General features: G+C 56.4%; 2 protein-coding genes across 3 annotated transcripts in view; both read right to left on the reverse strand.

The window, feature by feature from the left end:
* The window catches only part of RFWD3 (ring finger and WD repeat domain 3), a 38767-nt gene extending 38221 nt beyond the window's left edge, over positions 1-546 (reverse strand). The window contains exon 1 of one of the 2 annotated variants that reach the window (XM_068166534.1): positions 505-546. The gene's annotated coding sequence lies outside the window, so the exon portion shown is untranslated. Of the gene's footprint in view, positions 1-209; positions 371-504 lie in introns of those variants that run through there. The other variant, XM_068166535.1, reaches the window with a different exon arrangement.
* A 612-nt stretch (positions 547-1158) lies between these two features.
* MLKL (mixed lineage kinase domain like pseudokinase) lies at positions 1159-12454 on the reverse strand. Its single transcript, XM_068166530.1, has 11 exons — positions 12375-12454; positions 10395-10944; positions 10108-10221; positions 9834-10008; positions 8117-8214; positions 7871-8006; positions 7214-7298; positions 6552-6700; positions 5736-5785; positions 5301-5441; positions 1159-2706 (listed from the first exon to the last, which is right to left on the reverse strand). The coding sequence occupies exons 2-11, from the start codon at positions 10849-10851 to the stop codon at positions 2654-2656; spliced, it is 1458 nt and encodes a 485-aa protein (XP_068022631.1). The 5' UTR covers positions 10852-10944; positions 12375-12454; the 3' UTR covers positions 1159-2653.
* Between the last annotated feature and the right edge of the window lie 4818 nt (positions 12455-17272).

The raw sequence follows: 17272 nt of genomic DNA on the forward strand, positions 1-17272 counted from the left end.
TGGGCCCACGGGAGGCACAGGTGGGTGCTGTCAGCGAGCAGCAGAGGCCTCCCTGCGCAGCTGAGCGCTGCACAAGCCTCCCCTGCTGGAAGGGACTCCGCAGCGCTCGCCGACTGCCAACCCAGGCCCCGCTCCTACAGCTCTCCACCAGGGTACGACGCTACGGCTGCTTTAACCCCCCCACAGAACAAATACCCCCCAAACACGACCTAAACACCGAAGCGCGGCGGTTTATTTCTGGCTTTTCGCGCAGCTCAGCTTATCTCAACTCGGCTCCAAGCACAGAAAGGGCGCAGAGGGTTACACTCCCCGCCCCACGCAGCCCAGCCGCCAGGCCCGGACACTAGGCCCCTGGGGCTGAGCCCGCCGCTCTCCCACCCCGGAGTCCAGGCCGCGGCGGAACCCCGCAGCCCGTCGCGGCATCCGGGATCGATGACCTGAAGCCCAGCCGCGCCGCGGGGACTCCGGGCTGGGCAGAGCCACCCTCCGCCGCCCCCCGCTCACCTGCCCGCGGGCCCAACCGCCCTGCTCGAGCTCCGCGCCGCCCCGCCCCCGCCGCCCTACTGGCCAGCTGACATCGCTACACCCTCTGCTATTGGGGGAGCCGGGCCCCTCCCCGCCTTCTCATTGGTTAGTCGCTCTGTCCGTCCGACTGACGGAAGGGAGGGTGAATAGGGCAAGGGGCGGGAAGACAGAGCCTGCTCTGATTGGTCAGAGAGTCTTAGGGCGGGCCGGGCTGATTGGGCTGGTTGACCCTCGCCGGCCGCAAGAGGGCGGGGAAAGCAAGGTGTAGCGAGTTGCCATTGGTTAAGCCGCCGGCGGGGGGAAAAGAGCGGGAGCTCGGAGGCATTCAAACAGCGGCGGTGCTGGGGCGGGGGGAGGGCGGAGCTGGGGCGGTCCGCCGTGCCCCGACGGAACCCGGAGGGACTCGTAGCCCGGAGCTTCTGTGTCCTGTCCCTCCCGCCGCCTTCAGCTGTCAGCCTCCCCTTGAGCCACCTGGGAACCTGTGGCAGGATTCCCTGGGCCACCTGTCTCGGTTCAGAGAGGGAAAGAGACTCAGTTCTTTTGAATATTGCCGTGTCATGAAATTAGAGGCACAAACCAGGCCAAAATATCAACAGCCCTGAGGCTATTTATTACACAAATAAAGTGGATGGATCAGAAGGAGAGAGAGAGCATAGGGAGAGAGAATAGAATAGGGAATGGAATGGAATAGAATAGGGAATGGAATGGAATGGAATGGAATGGAATGGAATGGAATGGAATGGAATGGAATGGAATAGAATAGAATAGAATAGAATAGAATAGAATAGAATAGAATAGAATAGAATAGAATAGAATAGAATAGAATAGAATAGAATAATTAACCAGGTTGGAAGAGACCTTTGAGATCATGGAGTCCAACGTATCACCTAACACCATCTAATCAATTAAACCATGGCACCAAGCACCCCATCAAGTATCTTCCTGAATACCTCCAGGGATGGGGACTCCACCACCTCCCTGGGCAGCACATTCCAATGGCCAATCTCTCTTGCTGGGAAGAACGTCTTCCTAACATCCAGCTTAAACCTCCCCTGGCACAGCTTGGGACTGTGTCCTCTTGTTCTGGTGCTGCTTGCCTGGGAGAAGAGACCAACCCCCACCTGGCTACAACCTCCCTTCAGGGAGTTGCAGAGAGCAAGAAGGTCTCCCCTGAGCCTCCTCTTCTCCAGGCTAAGCAACCCCAGCTCCCTCAGCCTCTCCTCACAGGGCTGTGCCCCAGACCCCTCCCCAGCTTTGTTGCCCTTCTCTGGACATTTTCCAGCAAGTCAACCTCTTTCCTAAAAGGAATTATATTGTCACACCCCTCACCCCCCAAGACAGGTTGAGTCTGTGGAGGAAGGCTGCTGGAGCTTTGGAAAGGAGGAGATGCTGGGTCTGTGAAGAAAGGCTGCTGCAGCTTTGGCATAGAGGAAATGTCGACCTTGTTGTCTGTGCTGTCCTCTGAGCAGCCTCTTCAGCTCCATGAGCTGCAGCAGGCAGAACTTAGGACACAGAGAGAGGGTTCCTCTTGGTCTGCTTCTTCCAGGCTACCTGGTGATGTCTCTGTCATTTTTTGCCTCTCCTGGTGTTCTCTCTGGTTTTCCTCAGAGCAGCACTGCTCCGGGCTTTTCCTTCTCAGCAGCACTGTCCAGGTCTTTTCCTTCTCCCAAGCCAGTAATTGCTCAGATCTTTAACACAGTTTTTAGGTGTGAGTCCAGGTGGTGAATATGCATATTCCAGAGAGTATGGATAGCAGTTGCCTCTGCCCATTGTTTCCAGGGCAGCTGCAGTCTGCTGAGCAATCTTTATCTAGGCACCTTCCAGCGAGTCTGCCCAATACACATCAGCTATTGTCTGGGCAAGCAGCAGAGGTGATTTTATCTGTGTTGAGTCCTATCAGGAGAGCCAAGATGTAGTCTCTCACACCTCTGAGAAGACCCCAGGCAGGCTCCATGGAGGTCTCCAGCACACGGGCACAAGCCTGGTGCACTGCCCTGATGAGTCTCTTTGAGGCGAGGAAGAGGAGCAAGCTGTAGGAGGAAGGCAGGCAGGCAGGCACACTGCTTTCCCCTGGCTCGCTCTCCGAGGCACCTGGCTGCTTTGGGTCACACATCCCTGTTCTCCTGGCTTAGCTTCCTTGGTTTCTCCTCTTCTCCAGGTCTGCCAGCGAGTCCACGATCTCTGCACAGGACAAGGACTGCGTTACCACAACATTTCCGCTGCAGACAGGGAGGTTGCTTGCACCAGGGTTGAGTGAGGCACACAGAGCACAGCCCATCATGGTTTCTCAACCACACTTTCCACACCTCTTGAATGGAAACTGGCCTCGTGGGATGGGGTGGATGAGAATGAAGGAAGCTTTCCCCCCTGCCCTGGAGAGGTGAACTGAGGGAAGGGTACAACCTCTGTGCCCTCAAGCACGACAGAAAAGTTCCTCTGTCTTTTCCTGCTCTTTTTGTTAAATCATAGAATGGTTTCAGCTGGAAGAGACCTTAAAGATCATCCAGTTCTACCCCCCCTGCCATGGCCAGGCTCATCTCCCACTGCCCAGGTTGCTCAAACTCACATCCAAGTTAGCCTTGAACACCTCCACAACCTCCCTGGGCAACCTGTGCCAGTGTCTCCCCACTCTCACTGTCAAGAATTCCTTCCTCATCTCCAGTCTCAATCTCCCCTCTCCCAGCTCAAAGCCACTGTCTCTCATCCTGGCACTCCCAGCCCTTGTCAAAAGGCCCTCCCCAGCTCTCCTGGAGCCACCTTCAGGTTCTGGAAGGTTGTTCTAAGGTCTCCCTGGAGCCTTCTCTTCTCCAGGCTGAACAGCCCCAACTCCCTCAGCTTGTCCCCATCGAGGAGTTTCTCCAGCCCTCTGATCATCTTGGTGGTTTCCTCTGGACCTGCACCAGCAGCTCCACATCATTCTTGTGTAGGAGACACCAGAACTGGACACCATACTCCAGGTGGAGTCTCAGGAGAGCAGAGCAGAGGGGCAGAATCACCTCACTTGTCCTGCTGATCACACTGATGGGGACCAGTTATGCACCTGGACCAGACCCAGACCTACTTCAGAGAGAGTGAAATCTTCCCTGCCATGGAACAGTTGCTGAGACTGCAATTTAATGCTCAAAAGCCCAGGGTAGAAATGCTCCTGCACTCTTGTGGCTGCTCCTCCAGCTTCAGGCTCTGCAGGGACTAACCCAGACACTGCTTGGGTCCCAGATGGGTGCTTCTCTGAGGAAAAAAATCCTACTCTGGTGTGATGCCAGGTGAACAGCCTGGTGTTTGTTGGCGTGGCTAAATATGCTGACTGATTGGGAACAGTCAGCATGGCTTTGCCAAGGGCAAATCCTGCCTGACCAACCTGGTGGCCTTCTATGAGCAGGTGACAAAATTAATAGATGAGAGGAGAGCAACTGCTGTCGTTTGCCTGGAGCTGAGCAAAGCCTTCGACACTGCCCCGCACCACAGCCTGCTCTCCAGGCTGGTGACACATGGGTGTGATGGGTGACCACTAGATGGATACAGAACTGGCTTGATGGCTGCACCCAGAGAGTGGCTGTCCATGGCTCCATGTCCCAGGGGAGGTCAGGGACAAGCAGAGTCCCTCAGGGATCAGTCCTGGGACCAGGCTTGTTCAACATCTCTGTGGGTGCCAGGGACAGTGGCACTGAGTGCACCCTCAGCAGGTTTGCTGATGACACCAAGCTGTGTGGTGCAGCAGACAGGCTGGAGGGAAGGAATCCATCCAGAGGGAGCTGGGCAGGCTGGAGAGGTGGGCACAAGCCAACCTCAGGAGGTTCAACAAGAGCAAGGGCAGGGTCCTGCAGCTGGGTGGAGGCAACCCCAGGCACAAATGCAGGCTGGGCAGGGACTGGCTGGAAAGCAGCCCTGAGGAGAGAGCCTTGGGGGTGCTGGTGGACAAAAAGCTCAACATGAGCTCTCAGTGTGCACTTGCAGCCCACAAAGCCAATCAGAGCCTGGGCTGCAGCAGGAGAAGTGTGGCCAGCAGGTCGAGGGAGGTGATTCTCCCCCTCTGCTCAGCTCTGGGGAGACCCCAGCTGGAGTCCTGCCTCCAGTTCTGGGGCCCCTGTTGCAAGAGGGATGTGGAGGTGCTGGAAGGTGTCCAGAGCAGGGCCAGGAGGATGATCAGAGGGCTGGAGCACCTCTGCTGTGAGGACAGACTGAAGGAGTTGGGGCTGTTCAGTCTGGAGAAGAGAAGGCTCCCAGGTGACCTCATTGTGGCCTTCCAGTATCTGCAGGGGGCTCCAAGAAGGCTGGGGAGGGACTGCTCAGGATCTCAGGCAGTGATAGGACTGGGGGGAATGGAATGAAGCTGGAGGTGGGGAGATTGAGGCTGGAGGTGAGGAGGAAGTTCTTCCCCATGAGAGTGGTGAAGGCCTGGAATGGGTTGTCCAGGGAGGTGGTTGAGGCCCTGTCCCTGGAGGTGTTTAAGACCAGGCTGGCTGAGGCTCTGGGCAGCCTGATGTAGTGTGGGGTGTCCCTGCCCATGGCAGGGGGGTTGGAACTAGATGATCCTTGTGGTCCCTTCCAACCCTGAATGAAACTATGAAACTATGAAACTATGAAATATGAGAGCATCACACCTGAGCAGAAAGAGAGGTCCAGCATTGGGGGGGACTCATTACTACAAAGAGGTCGGTCCAGGAGGGATCCCAAAACACAAAGCCAAACAAATTCTTATGGAAAATAAAGAGGAAACTGAGTGCTGAAGCAGCTGGTTGAGGGGCACCTGTGGGGCAGATGTCCAGGACACTTACCCTCAGCAGAAGGACGTTGGGAAGGGTCAAAGGCTAGGCACTGGTCAATGACTTTCCGTAGGGCTTCAGGACAATCATCCCCAACAGGGGCCTGGTAATGGTGGTTACAGATTTTCTCCATGATCTCCTGGGTAGTGCAGCCTAGGCAAAGTGTGCAAACAGGAGTGTCAGGGTGGAGCTCTCCTCCTCTGTGGGAGGAAACCCAGTGCAGAGCTTTGCTGCAGCCTGTGGCATGCAGCAGCCAGCGGAGAAGTCACCCAAAGTGTGTCTGCAGTGAACCCTCCCATGTTTGACGTGACACTGTCGAGCTCCAGTGGAGCAGGGAGAGGTGTTTATGCTTCAGTGCAGAGGATCATCAAAGCTGAGGCAGGAATGACTTGCATGTTTGTGCTTCCAGCATGCTGCTGGAACGAGGACCAGATACTTCTGTCTCACCTTCAAATGGGATTTTGGAGGTTGCAATCTCCCACAGCACGATCCCAAAGCTGGAAAGAGACAAGCAAGAGCCTCAGCATTCATAGAATCATAGAGTGGTAGGGGTTGGAAGGGACCTCCAGAGATCACTAAACCCCACCCCTGCCAAAGCAGGATCACCCAGGGCAGGTCACACAGGAACACATCCAGGTGGGTCTTGAAAGTCTCCAGAGCAGGAGGCTCCACAACCTCTCTGGGCAGCCTGCTCCAGGCCTCCAGCGCCCTCACAGCAAACAAAATGTTTCCTCATGTTGAGATGGAACTTCCTGGGTTCCAGTTTGAAGCCATTGCCCCTTGTCCTGTCACCAAAAAGAGCCTGGACCCACCTCCTTCACACCCACCCTTAGGACATTTGTAAACATTAATAAGATCCCCCCTCAGCCTTCTCTTCTGGAGGCTAAACAGCCCCAGGGCTCTCAGCCTTTCCTCCTCAGGCAGATGTTCCAGTCCCTTCACCACCCTTGTGGCCTCTGTTGGACTCTCTCCAATTGTTCCTTGTCCCTCTTGAACTGGGGAGCCCAGAACTGGACACAGTACTCCAGATGTGGTCTCACCAGGGCAGAATAGAGAAGGGGGAGGAGGACCTCCCTTGACCTGCTGGCCACACTCTTCTTAATGCAGCCACCAGGTTGCCCTAATGGGGGAGACTGTTGGGCTATGCCAGCCACAAATGGCTCCTTCTGTGTCCAGGTACACCTGGCCCTGCCCCCAGAGCTCAACAGCTGCTCCCCCAGAGACCTGCCTGCTTGTGGCCATCTCTGCTGGAGGGACACACACCTGTATATCTCACAGGGCCTCTTGTAGGGGCAGTTGACGTCACTCAGGTTCTCGGGGGCGATGTAAGCCATCATAGAGACTTGATTCCAGCTCTTCTTGGCTCTCCTCTTGATGGATGACTCCGTTTCACACAGCTCGAATCCTGACAGCTGATTGAGAGAGAGGGAAAGGGAGGAGTGGTAGGAACACAGTCTGAAGGGACTTGTGGCATGGCTGGGGACTGCCCTGGGATGGAGAAACCAGAGCCAGGTGCCCAGGGCTGCAAAAGCTGGTGTGCTGCCTGGCACGTGGCCTCTTCTGGAAGAGAAACCACAGGTGGAGGCTGGTGAGCTGCCCCAGCTTTAGCTCATCCCAGGGTGGTGGCTCAGAAAGGCTCACTTTGCTGATGATCCAGATGACCCAAGGGGTGTCTAAGGTGACAGGGGAGACAGCTCTACCCCAGGTTTTATTCTGGATCATCACAATCAAGTTTCCTTCTCAGGAGAGGTTCCAAACCCACCTGGAGATGATTCTGGCTGACCAGAAATGGCCCTGCTGTGGCAGTGGGCTGAGCTAGATGATCTCCAGAGGTCTCTCCCAACCCCCACCCTGCTGAGATTTTTGTGATCATTCCCAAACAACGTGCCCCAACTCCCCAAAGCTTCTCCAAGCGTGGCCCTTACCTTCACACAGTAATCCCCAGCCACCAGGAACTTGCTACTGCAGATGCAGCCGTGGAGTCGGGACTTCTCCTCTGTCTGGTGCAACCTGGACAGGAACAAGGGTGCCCATGCTGGTGGTGGACTCTTTCCCACCTCGGGGCTCCCTCCTGCTTGGTAGGGGATGGTCTGACATGCACCTGGAGAAGCCAGCAGCTCTCTGCCTGTCCTGGTGGACAGGTTGCCCAGGGAGGTGGTAGAAGCCTCATTCTTGGAGGTGTTTGCAGCCAGGCTGGATGTGGCTGTGAGCAACCTGCTCTAGTGTGAGGTGCCCCTGCCCATGGAGGGGGGTTGGGACTGGATGATGCTTCAGGTCCCTTCCAACCCTGACAGTTCTATGATTCTAAGGACAACTGGCTGTGCTGAAGGGTGCTCCTGAAGCTGCCCTATGGGTGTTGGGGAAGGAGGTTTCTCCCTTCTAGAGCTTTGCAGGCTCGAATCCAGACGTCGGGGCCAGTGCCCAGGGGAGATGGCTGCTACTGCATCCAAACCCACCCCCTGCCTCTTCACCAGCCTCCTGAGGTTGGTCTTTAACGGGGTACCACTGCTTGCTGAGAGACAGCAGGAAGCCAGGCATGGATCTTCAGGTGGACCTACCCACCAAACGCTGCAGGAACTCACCTGTAGAGGCCTCGGGCAGCCCCCAGGGCCATGCGGATGCGGATCTCCCAGGAGAGCTGGGGCTGCTTGCTCAGCACATCCCGCAGCGTCCCGTGCTTGCAGTACTCCATGACGATGGAGAAGCAGGGGCTCCCATCTGCAAGGAGAGACCCTGAGCACCCTGCCTTGGGAGGGGGCCACAAGGAACCATCTGCCACCAGGCAGCACCGGGGCCAGGCAGGGGAGGGTTAAGGCGCCAGCCGCTACCTTTCTCCTCGATGCAGATGCCGTACATGCGCAGGATGTTGGGAGACTCAAACTTCTTCAGGGTCTGGATCTCCTTCACAAAGATGTCCCTCACCTTCCTGCAGAAGGGGACAGCATGGTGAGATCATGGAATCATAGAATCAGTAAGGTTGGGAAAGACCTTTGAGATCATCAAGTCCAACCTGTCACCCAACACCTCCTGACTACTAAACCATGGCACCAAGTGCCACATCCAATCCCCTCCTGAACACCTCCAGGGGTGGGGACTCCACCACCTTCCTGGGCAGCACAGCGTAATGGCCAATCACCCTTTCTATGAAGAACTTCTTCCTAATATCCAGCCTGACTTTCCCCTGGCACAGCTTGAGACTGTGTCCTCTTGTTCTGGTGCTGGGTGCCTGGGAGAAGAGCCCAACCCCCACCTGGCTACAACCTCCCTGCAGGGAGTTGGAGAGAGCAAGAAGGTCTCCCCTGAGCCTCCTCTTCTCCAGGCTGAGCAACCCCAGCTCCCTCAGCCTCTCCTCACAGGGCTGTGCCCCAGACCCCTCCCCAGCTTTCTTGCCCTTCTCTGGACACCTTCAAGAATTTCAATATCCTTCTTAAATTGAGTGGCCCAGAACTGGACACAGGACTCAAGGTGTGGCCTAACCAGTGCTGAGCACAGGGCAGGATGAGCTCCCTGCTCCTGCTGGCCACACTGCTCCTGCTGCAGGCCAGGATGCCCTTGGCCTTCTTGGCCCCTGGGCACACTGCTGGCTCCTGTTCAGCCAGCTGTCAATCAGATCCCTGGGATCAGTGATGAATCTTGCAGCCACTGATCTGAGGGCAGCTGCTGGCTGCCTGCAGAGTACAGGATTCCTTAGCTGACCAATCCCTTAGCTGCACAGAGCAAAACAATCACATTCCAGGGGTGCCAAGAACAATATCCTCATGCTGGCACCCTTGGGTTGGAACCTGCAGAAGAAGCCACCTCCTTGACATGCTGGCACCTCTCCTTGGGAACAGATTTTTTAGCTGATGTATGTGGTTGGATTTTACTGGTTAAGGGATTGAAAACAATGAATGTATAAACAGCCACTCTCAGCAACAGTTAGCTTTGGGTAGGGATCTTCAGTTAGGGCTTTGGGCAGGGACTTCTGCTTCCTGGTAGTTAGCTGCTTCTTCTGGCAAGAGGTTTGGTGTAGGGATGCTGCAAGGGATATGCTCAAGACTTCTAACTGCTTTGTCTCTTAAGGGCTTCCAGGACTTCTGCTCTAAGTGGGACTCTAAGAGTCTGTAATGCTGGGTCTGGAGCACAAGCCCCATGAGGAGAGGCTGAGGGAGCTGGGGTTGCTTAGCCTGCAGAAGAGGAGGCTCAGGGGAGACCTCATTGCTCTCTACAGCTACCAGAAGGGAGGTTGTAGCCAGGTGGGGGTTGGGCTCTTCTCCCAGGCAGCCAGCACCAGAACAAGGGGACACAGTCTCAAGCTGCCCCAGGGGAAGTTTAGGCTGGAGGTGAGGAGAAAGTTCTTCACAGAGAGAGCTGTTAGCCATTGGGATGTGCTGCCCAGGGAGGTGGTGGAGTCCCTGTCCCTGGAGGTGTTCAAAACAGGCTTGGATGTGGCACTTGGAGCCATGGTTGGGTTGCCAGGAGGTGTTAGGTATTAGGTAATGGGTTGGGCTTGATGATCTCTGAGGTCTTTTCCAACCTGGCTGATTCTGTGATTCTCTAACTCACACAGGGTCTGTGGTCAGTGGCCTCTTGAAGGTTTGGATGGCTACAGGGTACTTGAGGTACTCTCCCTCGTAGAGGTCATAGGTGTCAGTGTCCTGCAGGTGCCGGTAGAAGGTGAGGTGGTCCCGCTGGATCTCGGTGATATCTTCCCTTTTACCAACGTTGACCTTCTTCAGGCCTGCTCCCACCATGCACCAAGAGAAGAAGGCCAGGTTAGGCAGGGGTCAGAGGGGAAGGACAGGAGCACAGGGCACCTGGGGGTGCGATGCCTACTTACTCTCCATCACCCGCACGATTTTGTTCAGCTCGTTCTGCATCCAGTCTACCTTGCTCTCCACACATTGCCTGTTGGTGTGGATCTCCCTGGCCACATCTTCAGGCTCCTCAGTACCTGGGGAGAGGAACACACAGAGCTGAGGCTGCTGGATGAACGTGCAGGACCCAGCTGCTCGGTTTTCCCCCAGGGTTTAAACGCCCCTTTGGCTTTCCTTGGCCGTGGCCCTCAAGCCAAAGCTGGGCGGCAGCGGGGAGGAGGCGCCAACAGCTGGTCTCGGGCACACTTACATGCAATCACCTGGTCCAAGAAGGCCCTGTCATCCCTCAGGTCCTCAGCATCCTGCCTGCGACAGGTCTTTGCCTGGAAAGCCTCCAGGAAAGCCTTCTTCTGCTCGGCCTGCAGCAGGAGGGAGAGCCCCTGGGCGATGTCCCCCAGGCTCTCGTTCACCCAGACAAAGTCCTCGACGGCGCTGCGAACTCTCAGGAACTTCTGGATCCAGCTGCTCTGGCTGTATTTCGTCACCAGCTTCTGGGCTTCCCCCAGTGCTTGCAGCAGCTTCCGCAGCAGTTCCTCTTCGTGGTGGGAGATGTGCTTTTGTGGCTGAGCCCTGAGGATCCTGACGGGTTCCAGCAGGACCTGGATGCGCTCCACCAGGCGCTGGCACTGGTGCTTACAGCACTTCACCTGCTCCAGCTGGGCATGGATGGCTTGGGCCACTGAGAGGACCCTCTCCACGATCTCCATGCTTGCAGCAGAGGGCTCAGCTGCAGGGGTGTGGGCTGGTGGAGGTGAGCTTCAGGCACTACTCACAGATCGGCCAGACGCAGCTCTTCCACCCTGAGGAATAACCTTAACATAGCACCAGACCCTGCAGGTCTCCTCCAGCCCCTTGGTCAGAGCCCTGGGAGCAGCGTCCACATGGATCAGTAGGGCCAGTGATGACCCAAGGAATATCCCCCCATGTTAGCAATGACCCAAAGAGCATCTTCCAGGTCAACAGTGGCCCAGGGAGCATCTCCCAAGTCAGCAATGACCCCAAGAGCATCTTCCAGATCAGCAACAACCCAAGCAGCATCCCCCAGGTCAGCAACAACCCATGCAGATTCCCTCAGGTCAGCCATGACCCAAGCAGCATCTCCCAGGTCAGCAATGACCCTAAGAGCATCTTCCAGGTCAGCAGCAACCCAAGCAGCATCCTCCAGGTCAGCAATGACCCCAAGAGCATCTTCCAGGTCAGCCACAACCCAAGCAGCTTCCCCCAGGTCAGCCACAACCCAAGCCGCTTCCCCCAGGTCAGCAACAACCCAAGCAGCATCTCCCAGGTCAGCAACGACCCAAGCAGCTTCCCCCAGGTCAACCATGATCCCAAGAGCATCTTCCAGGGCAGCAACAATCCAAGCAGCTTCCCCCAGGTCAGAAACAACCCAAGCAGCTTCCCCCAGGTCAGCAACGACCCAAGCAGCATCTCCCAGGTCAGCCATGACCCCAAGAGCATCTTCCAGGTCAGCAACAACTCAAGCAGCACCCCCCAGGTCAGCAATGACCCAAGCAGCACCCCCCAGGTCAGCAATAACCCAAGGAGTATCACTCAAGCAACATGCCCAACACTGCCCTCACACCACCCTGGGGTCCTGCCCTCAGAGCCTATAATTTGACCATAAAGATCTCATCTGCAGCCAACTCCTCTCCCTGCTGTCCCTCCTCTCATAAGACCTTTCACACCATCACAGCCCTGGTGTCCTCAGCTTCTCCTTATTTTCTCCCTGTGTTGCCCACTTCAGATTTTGAACCAAACCCTTTCTCTGTGCTCAGCATCCCTGCAGGGACTGGTCCCAGCTCCCCAGTCCATATTCAGGCAGCAGGGACAGAAGGTTACCCCTGGTACAACAGCAGCCGCCACCCACCCCCACCATCGATGCAGCCGGTGTTAAGAGGGGGGTACAGAGCTCCACAGCTAGGAACCAGACAGAAAGGCACCCAGAAGTAAGCTGCTGTCACCCTCCCTTCCTCTTCAGGCTGTCTCCACCACAGCTCCCAAAGAAGCAGCTCATCCACTTGCTAAGAGAAACCCCAGCCCGGTGCGGGCAGATCACTCAGCCCAGCCCCGCCGCTAAAGCAGCGGCACCCACAGCAGCTTGCCCAGGGTCACAGTGGCCAGGGGGAGAATGGGTTGGAAGCCCTCCAGAGAAGGAGACTCCACAACCTCTCTGGGCAGCCTGCTCCAGGGCTCCAGCAGCCTCCCAGGAAAGAAAACCAGTTGGGTTTACCTGGTCGTGCTCTGCTCGCCTCCTCCTCGGCTGCCGGGGCGGACTGGAGGGGCCGGGCGGCAGCGGCGCGGGTTTATAGAGGGCTTGCGGCAGCCGCTGCTGCTGCCGGCAACGGAAGGGGCATTATGCAACCCCCCCTCCGCTCCCCCCTGTCTTCCCACACCACCCTGGCTCCCTGCTTCCGGAAAAGCTGCTCAGGGTGGCAGAGGAAGGGGCTAAGCAGACTAAGTCCTCCTGTGCTGGGCTTTCCCTGCTGGAAAAAGGGATTGCCCAAAGGAAGCACACCAGGCAAAAGGGGATGAGGTGGGACTTTCCACCCCCACCACGACCTCCCCACCCCCCATGTTGAACTTGCTGTTATTGTGAGCATCCCAAACCACTTCCACTGTGCCACCAGCTGCACCAAGGCTTGCCCAGGACACTACAACACCTTTGAGATCATAGTATCATAGTATCAGTCAGGGTTGGAAAGGACCACAAGGATCAGCCAGAATAGTGAAGAGGTGATTTGGAGCAGTCAGCATGGCTTTGCCAAGGGCAAATCCTGCCTGACCAACCTGGTGGCCTTCTATGAGCAGGTGACAAAATTAATAGATGAGGGGAGAGCAACTGCTGTCATTTACCTGGACCTGAGCAAAGCCTTCCACACTGCCCTGCACCACAGCCTGCTCTCCAGGCTGGTGACACATGGGTGTGATGGGTGACCACTAGATGGATACAGAACTGGCTTGATGGCTGCACCCAGAGAGTGGCTGTCCATGGCTCCATGGCCCAGGGGAGGCCAGGGACAAGCAGAGTCCCTCAGGGATCAGTCCTGGGACCAGGCTTGTTCAACATCTCTGTGGGTGCCATGGACAGTGGCACTGAGTGCACCCTCAGCAGGGTTGCTGATGGCACCAAGCTGTGTGGTGCAGCAGACAGGCTGGAGGGAAGGGATCCATCCAGAGGGAGCTGGGCAGGCTGGAGAGGTGGGCACAAGCCAACCTCAGGAGGTTCAATAGGAGCAAGGGCAGGGTCCTGCAGCTGGGTGGAGGCAACCCCAGGCACAAATCCAGGCTGGGCAGGGACTGGCTGGAAAGTAGCCCTGAGGAGAGAGCCTTGGGGGTGCTGGGGGAGGAGAAGCTCACCAGGAGCTCTCAGTGTGCACTTGCAGCCCAGAAAGCCAACCAGATCCTGGGCTGCAGCAGAAGTGTGGCCAGCAGGGCAAGGGAGGTGATTCTCCCCCTCTGCTCACCCTGGTGAGACCCCAGCTGGAGTCCTGCCTCCAGTTCTGGAGCCCCTGTTGCAAGAGGGATGTGGAGGTGCTGGAAGGTGTCCAGAGCAGGGCCAGGAGGATGAGCAGAGGGCTGGAGCTGCTCTGCTGTGAGGACAGACTGAAGGAGTTGGGGCTGTTCAGTCTGGAGAAGAGAAGGCTCCCAGGTGACCTCATTGTGGCCTTCCAGGATCTGCAGGGGGCTACAGGAAGGCTGGGGAGGGACTGCTCAGGATCTCAGGCAGTGATAGGACTAGGGGGAATGGGATGAAGCTGGAGGTGGGGAGATTGAGGCTGGAGGTGAGGAGGAAGTTCTTCCCCATGAGAGTGGTGAAGGCCTGGAATGGGTTGTGCAGGGAGGTGGTTGGGGCCCTGTCCCTGGAGGTGTTTAAGCCCAGGCTGGCTGAGGCTCTGGGCAGCAGGGGGGTTGGGACTAGATGATCCTTGTGGTCCCTTCCAACCCTGAATGATACTATGATACTATGAGTTCCAACCCCCCTGCCATGGGCAGGGACACCCCACACTAGATCAGGCTGCCCAGAGCCTCAGCCAGCCTGGCCTTAAACACCTCCAGGGACAGGGCCCCAACCACCTCCCTGCACAACCCATTCCAGGCCTTCACCACTCTCATGGGGAAGAACTTCCTCCTCACCTCCAGCCTCAATCTCCCCACCTCCAGCTTCATTCCATTCCCCCTAGTCCTATCACTGCCTGAGATCCTGAGCAGTCCCTCCCCAGCCTTCCTGTAGCCCCCTGTAGATCCTGGAAGGCCACAATGAGGTCAGCTCGCACTCAGCTGGAGGATCTTTCTGAGCACACCCATCCCCATGAGGGTCTTTTGGGACCTACCTCCCCACCTCTGCAGGACCCTTTGAACACAAAGGTAAACTTCTTTGCAATGAGGCTGCTGGAACCCTGGAGCAGGCTGCCCAGAGAGGCTATGGAGTCTCCTTCTCTGGGGACATTCCAACCCCAGCTGGATGTTGGGCTCCTGGGCAAGCTGCTGTGGGTGCCCTGCATTAGCAAGAGGGTTGGACTGGCTTCTCTCCAGAGGTCACTTCTAAACCCTCACACCATGCTGGGATTGTGTGGCCTCCCAGCCTTCTAGGAACCGGGCTGCAAGCCTCGGAGCCGGAGGTGATGCTTGAGCTGTGGCACAAGCTCAGGAAGGCTCGCAGGTGGCTTCGTCACGGGGGGCAGGGGAAGCCCGGGGCAGGACGTGACACCATTGCCCAACTTGGGGGAAATGAGCAGTGGCCTCAGCCAGCTTCTGCTTACAGAGAGCCCAGGGTCATGCAGGGTTGCTGGGCTTCCCCACTGCACAGAACTTCTCCCCCACCACCGCTGCTGTGTCTGAGGGCACAGCTTTTGTCAGCACAGGTTGTCCAGACCGGTGACCATGAGGTCACCAGCAGGGCTGTCAGCACCTGGGAAGGGAAAGCAGGGGAGCACAGAATCATGGAATTGTTTGGGTGGCAAAAGCTGCCCACGAGTCGTGATGCATCATCCCTTAGGAAAGTGAAACTGGGAGCCGTGTGAGCTCTTGGTGAACCAGACCTCACCTCCTGCGTTTTTGGGGAGACCCTGGGCAAGCATCAGCTTCCCTGGCAGTGCTGGGGTCCTACCTGGTGCCAGGGCTGGGCCCAGCACTGCCAGGATGCTGCAGGGTGAGATCCCCCACCTTCCACCCTTCATAGACCCCTCTGAGATCGTCCAGTCCAACCCTGTAAGAGTGATCCCAGAATCATCAAGTTCTTTGGTTTGGAAAAGACCTCCAAGATCACCCAGCCCAAGCAGCAACCCAACCCCACCATGGCCATCAAAACATGGCCCCAAGTGCCATGGCCACAGGGTTCTGGTACACCTCCAGGCATGGTGACTCCACCACCTCCCTGGGCAGCCTCTGCCAGGCCCTGACCACTCTTTCAGCAAAGGAATTTCCCCTCATCTGCAACCTAAACCCTCCCCTGGCACAGTTTCAGGCCCTTTCTTCTCCTTTTAGCCCCTGAGACTGGGGAGAAGAGGCTAACCCCAACCTCACTCCGATCTAAACCTCCCAGCCCCAAGGGCTTATATTTGCCAGAGCCTTTGTTGGGTTTTTTTCCCCAAGGTTTTTTTATTTTTCAAAATATACACTTTATTTACAATTCTAGTCTCTAACAGCTTGACACAGCACTTCCAGGCCAAACCTTTAAATATCTGCCGTAAACATTGCAGGAGGGGAAAGGAAAGGGGGGAAAAACGGGGGGGAAGGGAATAAAAGGGAAAAATGGAAGAAGGGGAAAAGGAGGGGAAAGAGGGCAGAGGAAGGCAGGCAGGAGGGGAAAGAGGGCAGAGGAAGGCAGGCAGGAGGGGAAAGAGGGCAGAGGAAGGCAGGCAGGAGGGGAAAGAGGGCAGAGGAAGGCAGGCAGGAGGGGAAAGAGGGCAGAGGAAGGCAGGCAGGAGGGGAAAGAGGGCAGAGGAAGGCAGGCAGGAGGGGAAAGAGGGCAGAGGCAGGCAGGAGGGGAAAGAGGGCAAAGGAAGGCAGGAGGGGAAAGAAAGCAAAGGAAGGCAGGAGGGGAAAGAAAGCAAAGGAAGGAAGGAGGGGAAAGAGGGCAAAGGAAGGAAGGAGGGGAAAGAGGGCAAAGGAAGGAAGGAGGGGAAAGAAAGCAAAGGAAGGAAGGAGGGGAAAGAAAGCAAAGGAAGGAAGGAGGGGAAAGAGGGCAAAGGAAGGAAGGAGGGGAAAGAAAGCAAAGGAAGGAAGGAGGGGAAAGAAAGCAAAGGAAGGAAGGAGGGGAAAGAAAGCAAAGGAAGGAAGGAGGGGAAAGAAAGCAAAGGAAGGAAGGAGGGGAAAGAAAGCAAAGGAAGGAGGGGAAAGAAAGCAAAGGAAGGAGGGGAAAGAAAGCAAAGGAAGGAGGGGAAAGAAAGCAAAGAAAGGAGGGGAAAGAAAGCAAAGGAAGGAGGGGAAAGAAAGCAAAGGAAGGAGGGGAAAGAAAGCAAAGGAAGGAGGGGAAAGAAAGCAAAGAAAGGAGGGGAAAGAAAACAAAGGAAGATGGGGAAAGAAAACAAAGAAGAGGGAAAAAGGGGGGGAAAGGGGGAAAAGAGGAAAAAAGGGGGGGAAAGAGGGGGAAAAAGTGAAAAATGGCAAAAAGGGGTGGAAAAGAAGGGGATAAAAAAAGGAAAAAAGGGAAATCACAGAATCAGGAAAAAACAAAAACCAGACCAAAATCAAAACCACAAAAAGGCTTCTTGTAGCAATTGTGTTCATTGGAGGTTGAGTTTCAAGTAGCCAGTGTCTACAAAAACCATGAACTTGATACATCTGGCAGAGAGATACTGGTTAGAAAAAGGCAACAAATAACCCCCCAAAAAAATCCAGACCTGCAGGATCCCCCACCCCAAGGGCTGCAGGCCAGGAAAATCCTGTGCTGGGATGGGGCCAGGAGGAGGATCCCAGGATATGGAAGCTCCTTGGCACACAGGTTAGGTGATGAGGTTAACTGCAGCGTGCTGGATGCCCCCCCCCCGGGAAGGTCAGGGGCTCTGGGGTGGCTCCAGCAAGGTGCCGGGACAAAGGTGGGCCCCCAGGAGGGGCAGGGGCTCGGGGGTTGCTCCAGCAAGGTGCCAGGGCAAAGGAGGAAGGGTGGCATCAAGGCACTTCATTTGT

The sequence above is a fragment of the Melanerpes formicivorus genome, unplaced genomic scaffold (genome assembly GCF_026170545.1).
Source record: "Melanerpes formicivorus ecotype bairdi unplaced genomic scaffold, bMelFor1.0.p_v2 SCAF_102, whole genome shotgun sequence".
Classification (NCBI taxonomy): Eukaryota; Metazoa; Chordata; class Aves; order Piciformes; family Picidae; genus Melanerpes; species Melanerpes formicivorus.

What these genes read in the sequence shown, in the direction of transcription:
- MLKL (XM_068166530.1), bottom strand. Translation starts at nt 10,851, where the DNA reads ATGGAGATCGTGGAGAGGGTCCTCTCAGTGGCCCAAGCCATCCATGCC. An exon ending in GCTGCCCGAGGCCTCTACAG is followed by an intron (nt 7,299 to 7,870) that starts GTGAGTTCCTGC and finishes GTTCCTGTCCAG; the next exon opens with GTTGCACCAGACAGAGGAGA. An exon ending in CTCCAAAATCCCATTTGAAG is followed by an intron (nt 5,442 to 5,735) that starts GTGAGACAGAAG and finishes CACTTTGCCTAG; the next exon opens with GCTGCACTACCCAGGAGATC.